Below are 16,801 nucleotides of genomic sequence, written 5' to 3'. Positions count from 1 at the left end.
ATCCTTTTGTAAATCTTTAATGTAGTCTAAATTTCTTCTTAATGTATTTATATTACTTGTTTCGAAGAATTTGCCTTATTAACTCTTTTATCCTTTCTATGTTGACTTCTAGATGTTGTCCTATTGCTAGTGTGTGGAATATGTTTATATTGGTTTTCTAAGTGTTTGATATTACAACTAATTTTTATTCTTTCTGTCAAATTTAATTTTTGCTTTTTTATGATGATTAATTTCTAAATTCATAAACTAATTTTCTAGATCTTCTAATTTATTCCTCATTTTTAATGCTAAATTCTCGCATTTGTCTAATAATCTATTTTGTTTATTAATATTATAATATTGCAAATTATGTCTTCTAAAATTAAATACTGGTAAATTTGTAAAAGCGTAATGTTTAATATTTATTTTTCTTTTTATTTCAGGTGGTAAAGAAGATGTGTAATCTACGGAAAATTTTAAATTACCTAATCTTTCTTCTAACAAAGTGTAAACGCCGTTTTCTCTTCACTACATCTTCAAATCTTATCTGTTGCATTTTTTACTGTTCTAGAAATTGATTCGGGCATAATTTTCCAAAAAAAAAAAGATAAAAAATTCTTCTGACTTGATATCGACATAATGAAGGACCCGTAAAAAATTATACAACTTGTGCTATCTTCAATTAATTAAAGCTTATTATTATTATTATTATTATTGCTGAGAGCATCATAACCCATAAGTTCAGATATGAATCTCAGGGAAGCCTTGAATATTTGTTCATCTCTTCCACTTTTTGGTTATGTAATAACTACTCTTATTCACCTTCTCCCTTGTTTAGGGGAAGATGATGCCGAAACTTCTAGCAACGCCAACGTAGCAGCACAGAAACAATTCAAGCAACTTCAACACATACGCGCCTCATGATTATTAAGAACAAAGTTATGGTCAGGCACATCTTTGTTTTATTGTAATAATAAATATTACTAGATGGTAATGTAATTCAAAATAAGAAAGTCATGTGTCTTCTTATTCAGTTGATTCCAACTTATTTCTTTAATAGAATAAGCTAAAAAAAAAAGTTACCATATGACTTAATATTTATTTCTTTGCTTTAATAAAATTTATGAATTCAAGAAAAGTGCTTTTTGTTCTTTCGTTATCTCGTAACAATCCTCACAATCATAGCTTTCCTTTCATTTTGCAGACCCTGCTTCCATCCTCCATGTCACTAACCAATTACATCCCTAACAAGTCAATCCTCAACTCTCAAAACGTTATTTTACAAATCCAAACCAAAATACATGCTTAATCAAAGCCCATGGCTAACATGTATATGCATAAGACATACATATTATATATGCATATATAGTAAAGAATGCAGAAATGCAGCAGATGTACTGATATGTGAGCAAATACAAGACAGGAATTAAGCTGCAATTTTTCATTTCAAAGCCACCCAATTGCCAATAACCTATTGTGTTTCACTGATTAAGTACAGTTTTTGACCATCATTAATCATGTCTACATCAAGAATTTTACCTCCATCTTCCGATAACATCAAATGACCACCTGGAACACCTAACTGATCTACTGCAAATTTGATAAGCTCTTCGATGTTATGTGGGACCCACAACACAATTCCATATCTTCTATGCACTTTCTCCCAAGGGTGGAAAGGGAACACAATGCATTTCCTTGGGTGCTTTTTATCTGTAATTATCAACAAAAGATTCCATTACTAACAAACATATTTTATTACTTGTGTTTTGTATTTCAACATGCATCAGATTTCGATTAAACAATTGATTCTGTTAGGATCCCCATTCTATTAGTTAAAAATAGAAAACAGAGCAAGTTGTTTGCATTTGGATCCCCAAGTTATTGGATCATCTAACAAGTCTGTTAATTACATTTGAGCATCTGCATGTAGATATATCAGTGTATAAATACTATCATTGTCCTTTTCCTAAAAGATACAGTATTTGGAATTGTCTCAGCATAAGACCAACCTATGCGGCTATGCCAATGGTGACAACTTTTTGCCAACTAACAAGATCCTCTAATTTAAGTGTCCATATCTAACAAGTTTGCCAACTAACAAGATCCTCTAATTTAAGTGTCCATATCTAACTAGTAACACAGAATCGTACATTGAACTATACTATAAATATACCTATAATTCAGATTTTCTTTTTTTCATCATTTTTATTCATAATTTAACTTTCTCCAGAAAAACTATGTTGTTCAGCAGCTAGTTTGGGTAGCTTTTAAGATAAGACATATCAAACAGATCAGAGTTCGCATAATGGAAGTACTAACAGATTTTTCTGCAATACCTATCATGCCTTGAGAGCCATAATGGAATTCTGACAGCTGAGTGCATTTTGCGTCTTCAAGTAGCTTGATCAAATTTTTGTTTCCACACATTCTGCCCTCATCAAGAGGGGTGTTTCCCCATCTGCACAGTAAGTATTCAAAAAGCTATCTTTTATGACTTTCGATGAATACATTTTTCCTCTTTTATTTTATTTATTTATTTATTTTTTGGTTTCTTTCTCAATCATCAAAGGTGGTTCACAGAGAGTGAAACCAAACATATCAGTGCATTGTAGTAAGGCATCAAAAAGATTGAATTAAATGCACATAGCCTTAAGAGTAATATATAACATGACTTTATCCATATCTATAAGGCAAAATAAATTTTTCAACGATACCTGTCCTTTGTAAAGACACTAGCACCAGCCTCTAACAGCAACTTTGCCATCAAATATAATCCCTCTGAAGCAGCTATGTGAAGTGGGGTCCGGTGGTCATAATCTCTGGAATTTGGATCAACGCCATTGGACAAAACTCTTTTAAGGAAATCTGAATCCCCCCTGGCAACAACAGTACATAGAAAACTACCAGCATCATCTACATTCAAGGAGGCCCCTTTCTTTAACAAGTAAAGAAGCAACTCCGTCATGACCACCTTTAATGGCTTCTAGCATGGGTGTGTTCCCCAAATTTATCTGTGTAAAACAAATTAAACACACATGTTACCATGGCTTGACTGACAGACTAAACTTTCATAGACAAACTAATATGGAAATTATTGCATTATACAATTACCTTTAATGTTAACGTCTACTCCTTTTTGAATAAGGAAAAGTGTAATATCTTCATACCCTCTTGATGCTGCCAGATGCTGTTGAAAGCAAAAGATCATTTCAGATGGCAATATTTAGTTGAAAATCTCCCAGCAATATTGGTTCCATGAAAACTTGCATCAGCATAGAAATTCAAAAAACCCATTATGCTCATATCAATTAAATTGGAATGCATGTTCCTTGGAACTCTCATCCACAACGAGAATAGCAATAAGGCTTGGGCCTACAAAGAACTGGTAAAGTACAACTGAAAGTAAACTTTTTTCTTCAATTTAAACATATACATAGGTAACATAAAAAGAAGTGGAGGTTGTTCTTCATGCTTATATTTAATTTGTCTTCATCCTGCATATTCCAGAAGTAGAAATTGTAGAGTTTTAGTATTTATCTAATCATTTAAATGCAGTAAAAAACCCATTGTTCAATGGCATTAATTTAATCTTCAACAGTACTAATTTCATAGGCAAAGGCAAGAACCTATCCTGTCACAACTTCTTGATGGTGCAGGTTATATCACTACTAAGAACTTCCAGAATAGAATTAAATATTCAAATAAGAAGCAATGTTAGCAATTGCAGTTCAAACCAAACAGGCTAGGATGACCTGCACCTACCATTTTCTAGATGTCCCATCAAAAGGGTTAGTAAAGATAAGTTCAGAACTAAATAATTGACAATCAAAAAAATAAACCAATACCAAGGGTGATCTTCCATCATAATCTGTCTTGTTCGGATCAGCTCCAGCACGGATTAAACCTTTCAGCTGATACAAATCTCCATGGTAAGCTGCACTATTAACCCTCAATGCAAGCTCTGCTTCATGCTTACCAATGTGAAATGTGATGTCTGACTCCAGCTGCTTAATTCGAAGATTGGATTCTTTGCCCTGTAAATTATGTAATTGTAGTCCTCTGATGAGTGTATAACAATTTTCATTGCAAAAATTGACTACTTAATTATTTATTGTTTAAACGAAAGAATCCAATGAAATCTAGTCATGCTTTTCTACCTATTATAGCCACAAACAGAAAAGTAGAACTTCAACAGCAGCAATTAATTCATTAGCATAGTCATATTACCTCTAAGAGGTTGGTCAAAACTTTCCTACCATCAGAGAAATATATCTCAAGAATATTTGTAAAAGACTGTTTATCAATCCGCAGAAGCCTAGATAGTTCACAAACACGAACTGTATAAGGCTGAGGAATGTTGCAAAGAATAGATACTTCTCCAAATGAGTTGTTAGGTTGTAGTTGTGAAACAGTTTCTTCTGATCCATCTTCCCCCACACCAACCTCCTCCTGCACAAAGGTAAATTTTGCTAATTTTAAATAATTCTATGGATTTGTAGTTTGTAAGAGTGGCTTAGAATATCAAGTAAGATAACCAACATATATTAGGAGTTAAAAAAGAATCTCCTGGTTATAAATTTTGTAAAAGTGGCCATACCACATATTTGGCACTTTGAAACCATTGTGCAAATATGCAGCAGAGATATTGTCTTTCAATTTTTCTTTTTTAATTTTATTGTAATTTGACACCTGAAGAAATATAATGATAATAGACCTGCACATAAGAGATATGAAATATACTCAATGCTAGAAATTTCCCCTTTGTCATTGTTTTTGTTTTTTGTTTGAAGTAGAGATTGTTCACTTGATCTCTGCGGTGTCATTATTTTCAGCAAGGAAAATAACATGTTATAAGACCAATTGTTTTCCCTCAAATAACCAGTAACGGTTTTCTTTCTGTTTTATTTTTGGGGGACTGTTGAATCATCAAAAGTGCCTTATACGTTGAAGAGCCAATTTAAAAAATTTGGTATATTAACATAGATTGTACTTACACAAGTTTGTAAACTGGTCAGCATGAAATATAGCCACTATCAACGTGTTGATGCAGCCCAATGTGAAAAGCCAATTTAGCATTTATAAATGTGTGAAGCTGTGTTTCTATTCTTTTTTAAAAACTTAAATGCATTTCAAGCCAAGCAAGGAGAAAAAAGGACAAAATAACATATATAAATGGGTGGTAAGAACAATCACTGCAACATGCTGAAAAATGTCTTTCATTCCTGAGAAATATATGCAAAATAATAATGAGCTTGAAAAATCATTGAGAAGATAGAGAAAAGAAAGCAAATGAGGACAACAAACTGAATGACTGACATTGGTGACAAAAGGATATTAGATCATACCAGCACACCATGACAGACAAAGTAAAGTTGATCTACCACGTTTCCCTGTTCCATTATCACTTCTCCTGGGAGAAAAAATTCCTCATGGAGTCTAGTAACCTACAAAACCAAGAAAAATACAAAAGATAATTTATATGGATTGTTTTAATTTATATGGATTGTTTTCATTTCTGGGTAGTAGTTAAGTGAGGATATTTATAGAAGATAAGAAGAGTTCTATAAGAGTGCCTAGCCATTGCATACCAGCTCTGTGACTGCATTACACCAATGCACTAAAAGTAAATTCACAAGTCATACTGTTCAAAACAGCCTTTTCAACGACTCATTTTACAACCAAACATCCATCCTTGCCATACAAAATTCAAGATGTATGCTAAGAGTTGTGAAATCATTACATGTAGTACATAACACATGTTTCAAGGTGCACCCATTGCCATGTTCTGCTCATTACAATAAAGAAGTGCCAAGTCATAGGTAATTAAGTAGCATCAATGTTAGTTTCACTTATTTCAACATTCAATTTATGGCATTTTCTTACATGATGCACTAGGTAAATGGATGGCTAAAACTTACAATCTGATTAATAAACTCTGAAGAGCATCCCTTAAAAAGAGAAACTTTCTCAATATACGGCATGTACAAAGTTTGGGAAATCTGTAAAAGAAAAAAAAGAACGATAAGAAAAAGGGAAACTATGTCAATGTGATAATCTCTATACTGTTAAATACAGTACAAATTAAGTTTGATAAGTAATATATAACAGACAACATTCATGAATAGATATTGTATAACATAACGTATGTTTTAAACAAATTTACAAAAACTGGTGAATGATACCATGATTAAAATGATTAAAAAAGGTAAATGTTCTATACTGATTCCCCAGAAATGCAACAAAATTCCAAAATGCCATTACTGACACATATGACAAAGGTTGTTCACCAAGTAAACATTGACTTATGCGCCCCATTTTCAGATTCCTTCTATGATGGAAGTCAATTCAAATGCATTCCCTAAGAAGATAAGGCTACAAACGTTTTTGGCTTGTGATCCTGTGGAGATAGGTACTATCTTTGAGAAAAATGAAAAGAAAATGAAAAATATAATTCCCCTTTGATTTAGAGACCATTTTCTGTAACTCAGAGACAGAAGGAAGCCTTTCTTTTCATTAACCTTCCTCCTGGAATTCCCCTTCTTGGGAATCAGGTTAGAGTAAAGTTAAATTTGATTATTCCTGTCCTGAAAACCCTGGCCAATAGGGAAGAATCTTTCCAGATTATGGTCAGATATACTTTCTTATTATCTAGGCTAGCAAAAGTTTAAAAATTTCATACGCATAGATATTAGATTTCTACCCGTCTCAAAAAGTCTGCTGGAGGAAACTACTATATGTAAGTCCAATCATTAGATAAGATTGGCTTTCAAAATATATATGACATTCAAAGAAGCGGTTTTGGCTAATTTTTTCAATGTCCATGCCACATATATGATCATAGACTTTCTTCTATAATTATGGACTTCAAGTAAGTTCATAGACTTTCTCCTATAATTATGAACTTCAAGTAGGCAAGAAGGAAAGCAAATGATGAGAATAAAGGATCTAGACTTATTTAGGAGCATATTTTCACATTATCTCCACACCACATATATGATACATAGGCTTTCTTCTATAATTATGGACTTCAAGTAGGTGAGAAGGAAGGCAAATGATGAGACAAAAGGATCTAGACTTATTGAGGTGCATATGTGTTGCTGCACATCAAATGAGTATATTTTGAAAAAAGAATTTCTCCCGTATAAGGTTCTTTGCTTTAATCGTTTTTCTTCTTAAAAGTACCCAATTATGAAAGAGGGAATGAAGAAAAACATAAAATGATTGTTCCTATTGAGGTATTACCTTAGCACGAATGGAGACAGGGATATCATGGAGAACAGAAGCCTCAGTGTAGCTACTCTCATACTGTAACCGCACATGGCCTTTGATCTGATCACGAATGTCCCTCCCAAGTCTATTTCGGTTCATATATTTAATGAGATCTGTCATTTTGTCCCTAAATTTTTCGGTCTTTGAACCTTTCACAATCAATGCAGTCATGTTACCAATCAAGTAAGCTCCAAGAACCATGTCAAAGGAGACATAAATCATTATGAATATCATCTCCCTTAGATTAACGGCATGTATATCTCCATAACCTGTTGCGCAAAACATCCAGTTCAAAATGTATATGTTAGATAACAGGGCAATTGCTTTCATTACAAGTGGAGATCAACTATTTGCTATGCTGTCAGCCTGTCACAACTAACATCATGTTTGAATAAATAAGCCTTCCATAGATTGAAATAGATTACCACATCTCATTTTCAAGCCTTTGTATGTATACACAAGCACAAATTTTTCAGATGATAGAATCTTGTTCCAGCCTTTTCACATACATATGATTAATTGTACTATTGAAATCTTGCATTTGTATTGACATCAATGGCTCCCATTAATGTTTCAAGATATGGTTGATTGTCAACCATTTCGTTGTAATTTAAAAAGAATAAGTTTGCATTTCAGATAATCTAGAGCTTTTGTTTCCATTAAAGTGGTACTTTGAGTGTCCATTACTTTCCCCATTGAGTTATTAAACATTACAATTCCAGAGCACTTCAATCCCTCTGTAAAGTTTTCTAGATTTGAACTATACAAGACACAAACGACGAAGGATAATAATATGAATTAGAAAGGTAACTTACCAACAGTGGCCATGGTTACAATGGCAAAATACATAGATGTTGTGTATCGTGTCCAGATGTCGATGTCTCTGAAATTTGAATAGCTGTAATCACCCAACTTCAGACTTCCAATCCATGTGTACCCCTCTTTTTCATGAGGCAGAGTGGTAGCCAAATAGTAAAATATGCAGGCAGCAGTATGTGTGCAGTAGATTTCAACAGCAATAAGCTTAATAATCCTGGTAAACAGATAATTGATTCGTATATCCTTCTCCAGCTTTTGGAAAAATTCAATCACCTTTCGTACTCGATATAACCTAATCCATAAAAGGTACCTGACTTCTTCTTTTCTTCCACAAGCCTGGAAAGGAAAAAACAAAAAAGTCTCAGATGTTTAGCTCACTGTCTCCCGAGAATTTGAAAGGTGCTTGAAAACCACTTGGTCAAAATAGCAACATCTGCACATTTACAACTCCAAAAGATGACTATGTTTGTAACAACTCTGATCGAGTCCACACATTGGTAAGTTAAGGTTTGGCATGTGAGCTTATAAGTACTTGGGCTCCCTCTCTTTACAAGCTCAGTTTTAAAGATGAGTTTTACCTAATGTGTCCATAACAATTAGTACCAGAACAAGTTCTTTTCTTAGAGACAGCCCTCGCAGCGGTTGGTCCTAGTCTCATGACCTTGGTGTGTCAACTGATTGTCAGTTCTTGAAAGAGGGATGGACTGTGACAGACTCTACTTGAGTTCCCACATTGCAAGGTTGAATCTTGGCATATGTACTTATAAGCGTTTGGGCTGCTTCTTCTCACAGGTTGGTTTATAAGGCAGTACACTCTCCATGTTATAAGCTCAATTTTTAAGGATGAGTTATAGCCAAATATTTATACAATATGAAGGTAGTACAATCAAGAAATAATAATACCTTGTAGATAACATCCCAAGGCAAACAACTGAGTAAATCAATGATAAAACTGGATTTCAGGTACCTGCAATGCAAAGAGAAATTAAAATTAATTACTTAGTTAGAAGTAAGAGAATGAGAGAGGAAGCAAATAAATTAAATTGAATTTGAATTACCTAAGAGCAATAGGGGTGCGCTTGTAGACCATACGGTAGGTCTGGCTGTCTCTATAAGCAAGAAAAAATTGCAAGATGATGTCAATAAGGAAAGCAATCTGTCCTGCAATGTCCAATATAAAGAGGTTCTCTGGTAGTCCCCTGAAGAATGCAAACTCCATTGGTGTGAAGAATGATGAATATAATGCCCATATCAGTATGAATTTTGTCCATGTCCGATACCACCTGCAGTCATCATTTTAATCTTTAACTCTATTCTTTTGCTTTTATATTTTGAATATATTTTAATTTAGATCCTTTACCTAAAATGACCCAAATTTTGAACCATTACTCAGACTAATAATATAGAATACTTATTATTATTTAAGTTATATTTGAACGTGTTACATTAATATTATACTATATGGTACTGAAAAATAAAATGTATGTTAGAGGACGTGGGATTAAAAAATTAATTTAAATTTTGTCAATTTTTTATCTTTAAAAATATATTATTGGTTGACATTCCTCTTTCCTTGATTCTTAGGTAAAGAGGGCTTCAATCTTCCTATAGTTGTAGGAGTATTTCCTTTGATTTTTTTATCCTAAGCTTAGTGGGCTTCAGTTGTCTGTTGAGCTTTAATTGAATAGTTAAACTATGTTAGATTTTGGTTCTATTGTATATAATATTAAAAAAATATATTATTGTATGATTTTTTTCTATTTAGTAGCTTACATTTTATCTATTGTGGGAGAAAAATTTGTGTAAAATTGTGTCACTACCTTAGTACAACAATTAAAACTCTGCAATGTAGCAAAGTATTCTATCCTTATGTAGAATCATCGATGGATCTGCCAACTTGTGCCCACTAACACAGTACGACCATTCCATCAAATTTTTCTCTTATTATAGATATCTATCCACTAACAAATTAAATCTAGGCATACTTGAAAGTAAAACTGGCAAAATTTGACATGATCTGATTACCCAACACATATAGGACACGAATAAATAAGTACGGGTCGTCAAATTTGACACGCTTATTAAATGAGTTAGATCCGAGTCGATACAATTTTTTTCGTGTCAGGTTAGGGTTAAAATTCTTGACCCATATACCCGACCAATGACACGATTATATTTTCTACTCTAAATTAGTATGTAGGTTCTTATCATAAAAACTCAAATATTAGATATGATTCTCTCTTTTTATTTTGTTTCGGAAGGATAAACAACTTCACAGTCTTTTATTTATAAGATTTTATATAGATTTAGAATTTCAATAGTGTAAATGTGTAAAATATTGGTATACATATATATTTTATAATATTGATATATAATATTATTTACATAAATATAACTAAAATTTTAATAGTATAAATGTATAATATTTTAGTAGATATGTATATTTTATAATATCGACAAATTATATATATAGCAATCTCTAAATGTTTGATGAAATTTTGTTAAGTATATAGATATAAAGCAAGTTAGTTGGGTAACCTGTTTATTTTTTGGGTCGGGTTAAGATCTCAATAATTTTGACACGATTATTAAATGAGACGTGTTTGGGACGATTTAAATTTAATACGACACGAAATTAACACGACACGAACACGACTCATTGACTCATTTTGCTAACTCTAGTTGGAAGAGTCAAATACACTTTAAAAAAATTTTAAAAATAAATAAATAAATTTACTCCTATCTCCTGGGGTAAGGAAAGGATTCTTTTTCCCAGTCAAAAAGAGTTGTGATTTTACCATAAAACTTTTGTCTGATTTGCCCCAAAAACAAAAAGTTAATTATAAAAATATTTTGAAAAATGAAAATTAAATATCACTTAATCCCAAGACCCAAAGGGTAATTGTTGAATTGCGTAAGATTGACGTACAAATAACAATTGTTAAAAAATTGGACACAATTTTTCAATTATTCTTTACCTTTTCTTTTGATAGACAGTTTTTTTCCCCATATAATTGCCCCCAATTTTTTTTAGAAAAACGATTATTAATATTCTTTTTTTGGAATCACAATTCATGAATTATAAAGTATCACAAATTTTCTTTGAAAAATCTTTCAACAAAGAACTCAGCTTTTCAGCTCGTGAAAATAGCAACATTATCCTCATATCATAGTAGGTTACCAAACAACCGAATCAGATATTTGGTATTTTACAATTAATTGCACCAATACATTTGAATTCTCTATGCAAGTGCCAAAACGAAAAGTTGATTTGTTAAACTTTACTGACATGCACTCAATTGTATCTCACTAAGCACATGCAAAACTCATCATCAATATTTCATTGCACAATTTGGAATTCAATAGAACAAATAAATATAAGTTCTTAAGAAAATCAATTTTTTAATTATTTATAACTGTCGATTGAGGATTTTATTTTGGATACAACTTGGAAAAGCATTCCCTATCAAAAAAAAAAAAAAACTTAGAAAAGCATTAGAAAGTAGGGACACTCGCTGACATTACAGTCAATTTAGGTAGCGTTTACTTTTTGGATTGGATTGGGAATTCTGAGGAGTGGGAATCCTAGGATTGGGAGTGTGGAGTGGGAGTGGGAGTAGGTTGTTTACTTACACTGGAATGGAAGCATGGAATAGAGATCAGAATCCAATTTATGTGTTTAGTTTGTCTTGGATTGGGAGTAAATAGTTTCAAATTACAATTTTATCCTTATTTAAATAATTATAGTTTTTAATTACAAAACTAATAAAAAATATATTTAATGAATAATATTTATTTTATTATATTTGTAAATTTATTATAATTATTAATATTCTTAATTATGAACAATAAATTATTAATTTTAATTTTAATATAAAATGAAACCTTATTTTATTTTATTTAATATAATTATATTAAATTTATTATTATATAAAATAATAATATAATATTATTTAGTACAAAATTAATATTTTCTTAGAATAAACTATTTATTATTATTATTATTATTATTATTATTAAATAAATATAGTACTACTATTTTTAAAATAAATATAATAATATTATATTTATTAATTCTCTATTAATATAATAATATTATTTTCAAATAATTTTAACTTAGAATCAATGTAAATTATTATTTAGTTAAATATAATATTATTATTCAAATAAATATTATTTATTTTATTTTATTAATTATAAAATATTAAATTAAATTAAAAATGAAAGGGTAAAAAGGAGAGAGGTGGGAGTGGATTCCCACTCCCACCTCCCCCAATGGGAGTCCCACTCCCACTCCCCACTCCAAAAATGAATGGGGCCCACGGAATGGGATTCCCAATCCGTGGCCATTTTAAGCAAGTAAACGCTGGAGTAGAAGGAATCCACACTCCTCACTCCCACTCCAGCAAGTAAACACAACATTAAAGATACTGACATTAGTCAGTAGTAACGCAGTTTTATGACGGCAGTGGCGTTAGTCAATAAAAAGCAAACACCTGTAGAATTGTGTCGGGAAGTATTACTCTTTCACCTCAAACTTGAAAATGTCTATTTTGGGCAGATGAAAAACTTGATGCCAGGAGGATGGTATACAAAAACACTGGTGGCTACCATTCCAAAGTCTCCTCTTCTAGCGATTGGGGAGGTTACACCACACTAATCTTTATCTTATTGTAAATAATTTTAGAGTTGTATATTAATCAAACAGTATTCCGTGATCATAAATTATCATTCCTCTTGTTAATCCCAAATTTTCCCAATAATCACGGAGACCAAATTATTTATTCTAGAAAAAAGAGTTTGAATTCCACAGAGAGAGAGAGAAACCAGACAGACCTGTTATCAGGATGAATGACTGAGCCTTTAGAGAAATGTCTGATACCAGTGATTAAAGATTGACTGCTGAAGTTTCTTCGAAATCCAAATCCAAATCCAAACTGATTTGCAATCAAATTGAATCTGCTCCCTCTCGATGATTTGAATCCTTCTCTCAAATCATCCACCTCATACTCTCCTTCTTTATCTGAATCTCCCATAATCGATCTCCTCTGCTTTGCTCTGCTCACCAAGAACCCTCAGCTCAACTCAACTGATTTTTAAGGTCTTTCCAAAAATTTTTTTGAAAAAAAAAGCAATCTAATAAAAGAGTCCAACCACAAATATGGACTACCTCTTTCTAGAGACTAGACAGAGATGTGATGAATCACGAGAAAACCGGGGGCCTTATACCCAAATGACGTTCAAACTTCAAAGTATAAATGATTGGATGATTTAGTGTGATCGGATGGAAGCTAGATACCACAACAACTTGCCCCTTGCGTTTTGCGTCCATTCTAATTTATAGCCAGAAAAAATTAAATACAATAAAATCTTTTTAATGTCAAAATATTGAGATTAAATTAATTTTATTATTATGGAAAAAATTATAACTAAATATAAGAATAATTATAGAAGTCATTGTTTTGACTTGGTTATTATTTGTTCAAATGATATAGTGGTAAAGTGTGTGTGTTTATATATATGCTACATTGATAATTAATTATAAAATAGATTAACATAATATTAAGAAAAGCAACACTTATATTTGCTAGAATATACAAAATCATTTTAAAAGTCTATAAAATAAATCATTTTCTCAAACAACTTTAGAAAAATATTTTAATTTATCTTAACTGAAACATAGCATACTTTTTTTTTGTACTATACACATAGTTATTATGTGGAAGTAAGTAAATTTCTTAAAATAAATCTATAAATTTATAATTTATTACAATATAGGATTTGTTCTCATCAATAATTAATTCAAATTAAAACTAAAATTTTTATAACCAAAAGTTATTTTATATAAAGTATCACTATAATAAAATTATATCATGTAGCAAAGTTGTTATATTTTTTTCATTTATTTATATGAAATGTACATGTACATCTGCAAATAGACTTATATAAAGTAGCATAGCTGAAGGCAAAGCCCAGTTATTGAAAAAAAAAAAAAAAGGGGACAGAGAGAGAAAGATTACTCTTTTTTTTTTTGAAAAGATTACTCTTTAAAATACACATAAAAGACTCAAACTTCCAACTTCATGTAGAAGACAGCAGTGGACACCACTAGGCTGCCTAGTGGTTTACACGGTTGTTTTGCTTTTGTTTAATCAATTTATTTGTATTGCGCCACTGCCAACATACACGTATGCACAGGTTCTGGCACAACAATTTTTCCTTTTAATTTTTTATTTTTGTCTGGAGATTACGGGTGCTGAGCAAGAAGGCTGCGGTGATTTTAATTTAAAACAGCTGGAGTTTGATTAAGATTAAGATTAAGATTGATGCATGCAATGTGTTATTTTTAAATTAATAGACTTGCGATATTCAACCATTTGAATACGTGTAATCTACTAATCTATATGCTTATCTAGTTATCTTCTAATATTTCTAATACTGGCACCGTGACTTGAGAATTGAGAAGAACGTAGATCCTTAATTTCGTACAAATTATATAAAAATCAAACATGTAAATTGAGAATCTTTTAAGCTTTTCTTTGCATTATGACCATAAAAATATTAGAAAATAATAAAATATTATATGTAACCTAAAGATCATAATCACTTATATAAATAATTTTATTATTATCTTTAAGTATTCCTATTTGAACTCATCATAAAAATAGAAATCACTCTTAAATCTCTATAAATTAAAAGTCTGCATCCTATCAGATACATTAAAGGATAAATTATTGAAAAACTTAATAAATCACTTTTAATTGGACTTAACCTTATAAGATAGTCCACAACACATAATTATTTACTTTATGGATTTCTTAAGTTTACAATACGCGTCTTGTCATAAAAAGATTTTATGTAGAAAGAATGCATCAACTATAAAGAAATTTTCTCTCTAATTTCTTTGAAAAAAAATCTTTTAGGATCATAACTACTAAATAAAAAATAAATATTGACGGTTTTTCACCATCATACACCCTATTAGATGACAATTGCCCAACTGTCATCGAAGCATGTGTCAAGAAATTTTACATGATAGTTTTATATAAATCATGTGTTTTGGGATTTATTATCCATCATGAAATTGTCATGCACATATGACAAATGTCTGTCATAATATTGTCTATACATGACTGATATCTACATATATAATTAAATATTTAATTAAAAATCATATCAAAATAAATACTAAATTATTTAAAATAATAAATATTTTGAATTTGATGTGAATTCAAATAAACTCAGCGGGATTGATATAAATTGGGGAGATTTGAAATAATTATTTTCTTGTTTCGCATAATTCAATAATGGAATAATTAATGCTAAAGAATATGAATTTTAATATTAATGAAATAAAAAAACCTAATTGCACTTACAAAAACATTTTCTGATTTATATTATTATACAAACTTTCCGAGCAAGCTTTTGCGCCAATCCCAATTTTATATATTTCTACTTTTTTAAGTGTTCAACAAACTCATAAAATCGCACATTATATAGCACTTAGCAAATTTTGGCTAGGTGTTGACAGGTTTTACAAACCGGTGATGCTCAGTTTAAACGACGTCCTTTTAAAAAATTTTTATTTAAAAAATAATTTAAATATTTAATAAAAAATTATAGATAATTTAAATGGCAACATTTTAAAATCTCATTATTACAACATAAATCAAGCATGATTGATATCTATTAGCTTTCATGATACATTCATGACAACAAAAAAAGTCATAAGATTTCTGTCATTATTTGGCCTTTTTTTAGTAGTGACAATGTTATTGGTGGCGCATTTCAAACTTAAATTACATCAAATAAAAGTGAAGATAGTATTTGTCAACGGTAACATTGATGAGACGATCTATATTATGTAGTCAGAAAACTTTATGTTAGGAGACCCAAAGAGTATGGTTTGCAAACATAAGAAATCTATTTCTAGGCTCAAGCAAGCATCTCGACAATGTTAATTCAAGTTTCCTCAAGTGATCATTTTCATTTGGTTTTAAGATGATTACATATACTATAAGTTTTGCAAGAGGAAGTATATTTTTCTAATTTTAGATATTGATGACATTTTGCTTGCCAGCAATAACATAAGCTTATTCCACAAAACCAAGAGATTTCTAACTAAAAATTTTAAGATGAAAGATCTTGATGACGCCTCTTTTGTTTTAGACAAATAAATACACTAGGATTGCTCTTCTAATATTCTTGGTAAGCTATGTCGAAAAGGTTCTCAAGAGATATGGAATATTGCATATATTGCTAGGATGTTGGATATATATTTAAGTAATCCAAAAGTAGACCATTAGAAAGTAGCCAAATGAGTCTTACGATACTTATAGAGAATGAAAGACTATATGCTGACATATTGGAGGTTAGATCAGCCTAAGATCATTAGGTATACTGACTCTGATTTTGCTAGATGCTAAGATAATACGAAGTCTGTATTGGGCTACATCTATCCACTAGCTGAGGTGCTGTCTCCCAAAAGAGTACTAAAAAATCTCCTATAGCTTCGTTTATGATGGTACCAGAGCTCATGGCATATCATGAGGCATCCAATCACAATATATGGCTACAAAATTTTGTAACGGGGCTACACATAATAGGCGGTATTGATAGACTACTCAAATTATTTTGTGACAATAAATTAGCAATGTTGTATTTCCATAACAATAGGAGTTCAACAATGTCAGAGCATATAGACATCAAGTTCCTAATTGTTAAAAAAAGAGTT

At 31.0% G+C, this 16,801-nt stretch overlaps 1 protein-coding gene across 1 annotated transcript; it reads right to left on the bottom strand.

Moving 5' to 3' along the window:
- Positions 1-1,354: 1,354 nt before the first annotated feature.
- On the bottom strand, positions 1,355-13,363 carry LOC18031415 (potassium channel SKOR). Its single transcript, XM_024189433.1, is given in 15 exon segments — positions 1,355-1,689; positions 2,316-2,437; positions 2,694-2,911; positions 2,913-2,981; positions 2,983-2,990; positions 3,091-3,166; positions 3,825-4,013; positions 4,207-4,428; positions 5,325-5,423; positions 5,898-5,978; positions 7,222-7,517; positions 8,064-8,403; positions 8,971-9,034; positions 9,126-9,350; positions 12,904-13,363. Coding segments are annotated over 15 exon segments (2,448 nt in total). The 5' UTR covers positions 13,104-13,363; the 3' UTR covers positions 1,355-1,450.
- Positions 13,364-16,801: the final 3,438 nt, after the last annotated feature.

This window comes from Citrus clementina, unplaced genomic scaffold (genome assembly GCF_000493195.1).
Source record: "Citrus clementina cultivar Clemenules unplaced genomic scaffold, Citrus_clementina_v1.0 scaffold_9, whole genome shotgun sequence".
Classification (NCBI taxonomy): domain Eukaryota; kingdom Viridiplantae; phylum Streptophyta; class Magnoliopsida; order Sapindales; family Rutaceae; genus Citrus; species Citrus x clementina.
The sequence above is the reverse complement of the archived record's forward strand: the minus strand, read 5'-3'. Positions and strand labels throughout refer to the sequence as shown.